Source organism: Bufo bufo, chromosome 3 (genome assembly GCF_905171765.1).
Source record: "Bufo bufo chromosome 3, aBufBuf1.1, whole genome shotgun sequence".
NCBI classification, from domain to species: Eukaryota; Metazoa; Chordata; class Amphibia; order Anura; family Bufonidae; genus Bufo; species Bufo bufo.
The window spans coordinates 645,921,602-645,930,432 of NC_053391.1; the positions used below are offsets into that span (position 1 = coordinate 645,921,602).

Consider the following 8,831-nt stretch of genomic DNA (forward strand, 5'->3'; position numbering starts at 1 on the left):
TCTGTCACCAGGTTTCACCCGTCAGCTAAAAATATGCTGATGTTCAGGGCGTCTTCACGATTCCTAATGTGGGCTTATAAATGTCATCTGTGGGCTTATTTAGCTAAAAAAAACAGCTATTACTAACCTGTCAGTCAAACAAATAAGGTGCCCAAGGGGATGTTAATGGATGCAAGGTGCCGGCCGCACCCGCCGCCGTTCGTGCCCAGCGTCGCCTTTCCAGACTTCTGCGCCGCCTCCTAATCCTCTGTGCCGCCTCTCGCTCTCCCTCCCCCCCTCCTTCTGCTGTAAGATCTCGCGCTTGCGCACAGGGCTCTGCCTGATGCGCCCCTGCGGACTTCTCCATTTGGCTTCTTACAGCGAAGTGCGCATGCGCCGGCACTTCGCTCAACCCCTGTATGCGCGAGATCTTACAGCGGGGGGAGGGAGGGAGAGCGAGAGGCGGCGCAGAAGTCCGGAAAGGCGGCACTGGGCACGAACGGCGGTGGGTGCGGTAGGCATCTTGCATCCATTAACATCCCCTTGGGCACCTTATTTGTTTGACTGACAGGTTAGGAATAGCTGTTTATTAGCTAAATAAGCCCACAGATGACATTTATAAGCCCACATCAGGAATCGTGAAGACGCCCTGAATATCAGCATATTTTTAGCTGACAGGGGTGAAACCTGGTGACAGAATCCCTTTAAACTCAAAATGAGTACAATGCAATAAAAAATTGCCCCCAAGGTGTACATAGCCTTTAAAGAGGACCTATCACCGCTCCTGACATGCCTGTTTTTATAGCTACACACATTCCCTATGTAATAACAATACCTGTATTTTTGTACTTACCGTAAAATCCTTTTCTCGTTGGATGCATTGGGGGGACACAGCACCATGGGTATATGCCCAGCTGCCACTAGGAGGCTGACACTAAAAAGGAAGTGTTGACTTCACCCAGATGGGCAATACCCTCTGCACAGACACTAACCAGTTGGTACTAAAGCAGTAGGAGGACCAAAATCCAGAGTGAAAAATTAAGCCATATCCTAAACTAGGAAGAGGACCAATACGAAAGAGTCCTGGGAAACCCGGTAAACTGAACGAAGAAAAAAACGACAAGGGTGGGATCTGTGTCCCCCAATGCATCCAACGAGAAAAGGATTTTACGGTAAGTACAAAAATCCAGTTTTGTCATGAATAGCATTGGGGGACACAGCACCATGGAACGTCCTAAAGCAGTCCCCGAGGGTGGGAAAGAGACAGCCATAAGAAAAACCTAACGCCCCGCCGCTTGCAGAACCTTGCAACCCAAACTGGCGTTAGCAGAGGCCAGAGAATGGACGTGTGCAAGCCCTTATGTGAGCCCTAAGGGACAACATAGTCAGAACTACGGTAGGACTCCGTTAACTGGAGATACAGCCGGAGCACCCTAACCACATCCAGACGGTGAAGAGATCCCTCTCGGATGAGAGGGGTTGGGACAGAATGAAGGCAATACAATCTCCTCATTAATGTGGAAGGAGGAAACCACCTTGGGAAGAAAGGAGGGAATCTGGCGCAGGACAACCTTGTCCTGGTGAAAAACCAAAAAGGGAGACCGGCAAGAGAGCGCCGCCAGCTCAGAGACTCAGAGATAATCGCAACCAGAAAGGCAACCTTAAAAGAGACGTAAGAAAGCAAGATCTCCTTCAATGGCTCGAATGGAGAGTAATGAAGGGCATTCTAAGACCAGATTAAAATCCCAAGGTTCCACTGGAGTACGGAAGGGAGGGAAGCGATGAGCCACCCCCCTGAAGGAAGGTTTTCACTTGGGAACGAGAAGTCAAAGGCCTTTGGAAAAGAACAGACAAGGCTGAGACCTGACCTTTGAGGGAGGCCAGGAGACTACCTTTTTCAAGGCTGGCATGAAGAAAGGCAAGAATCCTAGGTATGGAAAAAACGAAAGGGTGAACCCTGCCAGATTCACACCAGGCAAAATAAGCCATCCAGGTATGATGGTAAATCCTGGCCGACTGGGGTTTACGAGCTTGAAGCATGGTTTGGATGACGGACTCTGAGAGGCTCCGTAACCTTAGGACCGCGGCTTCAACAGACACACCGTTAAATAAAGCAGAGGTAAACTCAGTGGAACAGCGGATCTTGAGAAAGGAGGTTGGGACGCAGTGGTAGCAGGAAGATGAGATCTGCGTACCATGCCCTGTGAGGCCAATCAGCAGCCTCCAAGATCGCCAGGACCCGATCCATTTTGAGGTGTTTGAGTACTCAAGGAAGAAGTGGAAGGGGTAAGGGGGAGGGGAAAGATATAGGAGACTGAATTGGGACCATGGGAACACCAAGGCGTCCTAGGCAAGAGCCTGAGGAACCCGAGACCTGGCGACATAAAGCGGAAGTTTGTGATTCATACGGGAGGCAAAAAGATCCACGTCTGGGATTCCCCAACGCTGACAGAGCTATAGAATCACCTCTGGATAGAGAGACCACTCGCCTGGGTCGAGATGTTGGCGACTGAGGAAGTCAGTTGCCCAACTGTCGACTGACTGGAGAGCCACTACCTTGTCCTGGGGAAGGAACACTCGTCCGAGGCGAGTGTCGAGGACCATACCCAGGAATTCCATCCTCGGGCTGGGAACAAGTGAGGACTTGGAGCGGTTCACCAGCCACCTGAGCTAGGATATCACGGACAGGGTGATGTGGAGGCTGGACTGGTTGATCTCCCAGGACGAAGCCTTCAACAGAATATTGTCCAGATAGGGTATCACCGCAACCCACCCTGATACGGAGGAGTGCCATGAGGGGAGCCACTACCTTCGTAAAGACCCTCGGAGCAGAACGCCAGGCCGAAGGGCAATGCTACGAATTGAAAATAAAGACAACCTACCACAAAGCGAAGGTACCTCTGATGAGACAGAGCGATGGGGACGTGCAGATAAGCATACTGGAAGTTGATGGAAGACAGAAACTCATCTACCTTTAGGGAAGCAATTACCGACCTGAGGGATTCCATGCGAAAGTGACAGACCCAGATGAAAAAATTGAGAGCCTTCAGATCCAAAATGGGGCAAAGAGAACTGTCCTTCTTGGGAACAGTGAAGAGGTTCGAGTAAAACTCCTGAAAACATTCCAAGGTCGGACAGGAACAATCACTCCGTGCGTGTGAAGGGAATGAATGGCCTGAAAAAAAGCGGCCGTCCGGGAGGGGGACCTGGGTGGCAACTATTGAAGAACCGACCTGTGTGAAGGACGGAAAACTCTATCTTGTATCCGGAGGAGACTACCTCCAGAACCCAAGCGTTGTCCACGCTTGTGCTCCAGGAATCCACAAAGGAGCAACCTACCCCCCACTCGAAGGGGCGACTCGGGTGGGGGGGTGGGGAAACCTTCATGCAGATGAAGGCTTTGAGCAGGCTTGCCAGGAGGGCTTGGCCTTCAAAGAAGGTTGAGCAGTCTTTTTGTCCTGACGGAAGGAGGAGTCCCGAAAGGAGCAAAATCGCTGAGACCAAGATGCTGACATGGGACGGCGGGGATGGTTCTCGGGTAGGAGAGAGCTTTTACCGCCCGTGGCCTTTAGAAATAAGCTCCTCTAAACGTTTCCCGAAAAGCTTACCACCCAGAAAGGGAAGTGATATCAGTGCCTTTTTAGAGGCCCAGGAACGAAGCCAGTCCGTGCAGCGAATGGCCACAGAGTTGGCAGTTGCCCTGCCTGCCGATTCCAGGGAAACATCACAAAGAAACAGTGACGCCTGAAGAAGTTGAGAAGGAGATGGAGCTCTCCCTGATCAGAACCCAGAGGCAAGGACCGAACGAGCTGTTTGGCCCAGATCACACAGGCCTTCACAACCCATGACGCAGCAAAGGCGGGGCGAATAGCGGAGCCTGCCGCCACGAATACAGATTTGGACAAGGAGTCTATTTTCTTGTCCGACGGATCAGACAAGTAAGCTGCGTCGGCCAAGGGAAGGGTTGTGGCCTTAGCAAGACGGGCCACCTGTGGATCTACCTGAGAAGGGACAAACCACATAGCAATGGAGTCCTCAGAGAAGGAAAAAAGGGCATCTGAAGGCGCCTATCTGGGTGACGACACTCCTTAGCAAGGAGTGCGTCGAGATTCGCATGGTTAGGAAAAACCGTGGGGCAACTAGAACGGCGGAATGATACCGCTTCCTGAGCCACAGAGGAGGGGTCTTCCTGTACGTGGTGAGTGTCCCTAACAGCCTTGATGAGATCCTGCATGGCCGCAGACAGGGCAGTGCTCTACTCAGATCCGAAATCTGAGTCAGAAGTGTCCCCCGAGGTGGCGGAAGGAGCAGCAGGGGAGGATTCGTCGCCAGCCTCAGATATGTCCTGGGAGTGACCCGAGGAGCGGGACATAGTTGTGACAACCCAAGGTAGTTTGTTGGACCTGATGTCTGAGCGTAAGTGCCCCTTCCACGGAGGAGTCCCCTGTAGGGGCAGAGGCAGCCACAATTTGGGCAGGCAAGCGGTCCAGCGACTCCAACATGGATTTGGGTTCAAAGATGCAGCCTAGACGGGGGAAAAAGCCGGGGCCTCAACTAATGAAGCAGACGTAAAAGGAGCGCCGTTGGCGAGTAGGCACCTCTGGACACCGGGTTGCCTCCGGGGAAGAAAAAACTGGTGGGAGGGCCTCCTGAGGGAAATGGAAAACGACGTGCATGGAGGGAGGGTAAAAAGCGCACCTGGGTCACGGCCAGAGAACAATGCAGCCTAGTCTTGGCCGAAGCCAGGGACTAAAGTAGAAGGAGAGGCCATGGAGGAGAAGGGAACCCAGAAGAAGGGGGGGGGAAAGCACACCACGAACGGAAGTAGTTACAAAAAATAAAAAGGGGGGGTGGGGGGGGAGGCCTCCCCCCAAATAGGTAATTCCACCTCCTGGCCAAAAGGAACGAATCCGGGGAACCCAGGACGCATGAGATGCAGGGAGAAATATCGTCCAATGTCTTTAGGCCCCCAATGCCATTCACTGGAAAACATCTATTCTTATGGCTGTATGTTGGCATTATGTTATTTCTACTAGAAGTTATGAATGAATTACTAGCAGTCTGCAGTAAGAGAGGTGGGGGGGCCTGCACAGTCTGACACTATCCAGTCAGTGCTGCCATTGGCAGACTGTACAGGTAAACCGCCCCAACTGGTTAACACCCCTCTGTACCCTTACTGCAGACTTCTAGCAATTCATTCATAACTTCTATTTGAAATAATAAAGGAATGGCACAAAATAGAACCATACGAATAGATGTTCCACAATGGTTATTACATGGGGGATGCATAAAGCTATTATAATAGGCTTGTCAGGCGAGGTGAATGGTCCTCTTTAAGGAGTCCATATACCACAGACAAAACATACCTTGTTGCCACAAAAGTCTCGGATCCTCCATAATCAATTAATAAGAGCGTCAGACTTGCAATATCTTTAATTATACATCTTGTTGGACCACAAGGTTTTATGATGCATTTACTCTCCAGAGGAGTCAACTCAGTAATGCTTCCACGGCACAATCTTTGACGCACAGCACTTTTGAAAGCAATTATTTCTCCTAGGAAAGAAACAGCAAAATCCTAAACACAACAGTTTTCAGATGTGTATGTTTTATAGTTCTGTCAAAACTGTTTATTACCAGGCAGAAATACATGTGAATTAAGTCCTCATCCACATGTCCATGCGGAAATTCCTGACAAGATGGTCAGTGGTTCATCTGTGAGGATGTTGCTATGGCAAACCCCATCACTTGACAGGACTTACCTGCTTCCTAGCACTGGATCCCTACTCCTCCAAGCCTGCGATGCTCCAGTGGGCTCCCTTGATGTCAATGTCCTGTTTGATAGTGTCACAGCCAATTACTGGTTGTGGTGGAGACCAGATCCCCTTACATCATGTGACCATTTGTCATGACATAAGTGGAGCTCGTCACCACTGGGGCCAGTGATTGCCTGCATGTGATGTCAAACCAGCTGCTGACATCAAGGGCAGTGGAGCAACATAGGCCTCGAGAAGGAGCGGGGAGCCAGTGCTTCCCTTTACAGGTCCAGATAACGACTCCACTCATTCAAAACCCCTTTAAAGGGTTTCTGTCACCACAATTATCTCTATTAAACAGGCTGACATTATACATGTGCAAATATCAGCTGAATCTAACGGTGGTATTCTTTTTCTTAGGTATGCTCCAGTTTTTTGTGCAATTTTACGTTTTATTATATGCAAATTAGCCTCTAGGAGCAGGGGGGTGTTGCTCCTGCTCCTAGAGGCTCCGTTCTTCCAACTCATGTCACACCCTGCCATCCTTGATTGATAGGGCCAGGCAGAGTTCACCTTCTCCTGCCGGCGCTGTGTGCAAGGGAAATATCGCGCCTTCGCCGTCCCGTTCAGTATTTGGCACAGGCGGAGTGAGGGAAGGACGCTCGCCACCTGCCGGCCTCCTCATTGCGCCATATACGCCACAGTGCTCCCGGAAGAGAAGACAGCCGGCATGGCAGAGAAGGAGGAGGAGAGTGCTGTTATGTCGCTGGATCCTCCTATGTGGTATTTTCCTAATTGGCCAGCGCTTTATTCCCACTGATACCACCAGTGATCAAAGGGGGCATTAAATGAAAGAATATTTTATATAAAAAAGCAGAACTAATAATTATTAGATTTATGAACACTATCACCAACTAAACAAAATTTATTTGGCACCAGATTATATACAGCGAGGAACAGAAGCATTTGAACACCCACCTGTTCTTCCACTTAGAAATCATGGAGGGGTCTAAAATTCACATTGTAGGTGCATTCCCACCTCTACTCCACTTAATAATCTAATTTAGTAGCACCTGCCTGAGCTCTTTAAAGACACCTGTCCACCCCACAGTCAGTCAGACGCCAACTACTACCATGGGCAAGACCAAGGAGTTGTCAAATGACACTAGAGACAAAAATTGTGGACCTCCACAAGGCTGGAAAGGGATACAGGGCAATTGCCAAGCAGCTTGGTAAAAATAGATCAACCGTTCGAGCAATTGATAGAAAATGGAACTAGCTAAAGACGGCTGTCAGTCTCCCTCGGACTGGGGATCCATGCAAGATCTCATCTCGTGGGGTATCACTGATGATAAGAAAGGTGAGGAATCAGCCCAGAACTACAAGGAAGGAGCTGGTTAATGACATGGAGAGCTGGGACCACAGTTTCAAAGGTCACTGTCGGTAGGACACTACGCCGTCATGGTTTCAAATCATGCATTGCATGGAAGGTTCCCCTGCTCAAGTCATCACATATCCAGGCCCGTCTGAAGTTTGCAAATGACCATCTGGAGGATCCAGAGGCGGCATGGGAGAAAGTCATGTGGTCAGATGAGACCAAAGTAGAACTTTTTGGTCTAAATTTGTCGTGTTTGGAGGAAAAAGGAGGATGAGTTGCATCCCAAGAACACTATCCCTACTGTGAAGCATGGGTGTGGTAACATCATGCTTTGGGGGTGCTTTACTGCAAAGGGAACAGGACGACTGCACTGTATTAAGGAGAGGATGAATGGGGCCATTTATTGTGAGATTTTGAGCAACAACCTCCTTCCCTCAGTCAGAGCATTAAAGATGGGTCGTGGCTGGGTCTTCCAACATGACAAAGACCCGAAGCACACAGCCAGGATAACCAAGGAGTGGCTCCGTAAGAAGCATATCAAGGTTCTGGAGTGGCCTAGCCAGTCTCCAGACCTAAATCCAATAGAACATCTTTGGAGGGAGCTGAAACTCCATGTTGCTCAGCGACAGCCCTGAAACCTGACAGATCTAGAGGAGATCTGTGTGGAGGAGTGGGCCAAAATCCCTGTTGCAGTGTGTGCAAACCTGGTCAAGAACTACAGGAAACGTTTGATCTGTGTAATATTAACACAGATTTTCTCAGGTGTTCAAATACTTATGTACAGCAGTGCAAGACAAATTCTTGAAAAATCATACAATGTGATTTTTTTATTCTGTCTCTCAGAATGGGAATGCACCTACAATGTGAATTTCAGACCCCTCCATGATTTCGAAGTGGAGAACATGCAAAATCGCAGGGTGTCCAAATACGTGTGTGTGTGTGTGTGTGTGTGTGTGTGTGTGTGTGTGTGTGTGTGTGTGTGTGTGTGTGTGTGTGTGTGTGTATATATATATATATATATATATATATATATATATATATATATGTATACACATATACACTGCTCAAAAAAATAAAGGGAACACTTAAATAACACAATGTAACTCCAAGTCAATCACACTTCTGTGAAATCAAACTGTCCACTTAGGAAGCAACACTGAGTGACAATCAATTTCACATGCTGTTGTGCAAATGGGATAGACAACAGGTGGAAATTATAGACAATTAGCAAGACACCCCCAATAAAGGAGTGGTTCTGCAGGTGGTGACCTGACCACTTCTCAGTTCCTATGCTTCCTGGCTGATGTTTTGGTCACTTGAATGCTGGCGGTGCTTTCACTCTAGTGGTAGCATGAGACAGAATCTACAACCCACACAAGTGGCTCAGGTAGTGCAGCTTATCCAGGATGGCACATCAATGCGAGCTGTGGCAAAAAGGTTTGCTGTGTCTGTCAGCGTAGTGTCCAGAGCATGGAGGCGCTACCAGGAGACAGGCCAGTACATCAGGAGATGTGGAGGAGGCCGTAGGAGGGCAACAACCCAGCAGCAGGACCGCTACCTCCACCTTTGTGCAAGGAGGAACAGGAGGAGCACTGCCAGAGCCCTGCAAAATGATCTCCAGCAGGCCACAAATGTGCATGTGTCTGCTCAAACGGTCAGAAACAGACTCCATGAGGGTGATATGAGGGCCCGACGTCCACAGGTGGGGGTTGTGCTTA

At 49.4% G+C, this 8,831-nt stretch overlaps 1 protein-coding gene across 1 annotated transcript in view; it reads right to left on the reverse strand.

The window, feature by feature from the left end:
- Positions 1-8,831, reverse strand: part of RNF17 (ring finger protein 17) — a 261,161-nt gene that overhangs the window by 179,021 nt on the left and 73,309 nt on the right. The window contains exon 10 of the mRNA XM_040426246.1: positions 5,346-5,535. Coding sequence (XP_040282180.1) covers positions 5,346-5,535 — 190 coding nt within the window. The remainder of the gene's footprint in view (positions 1-5,345; positions 5,536-8,831) is intronic.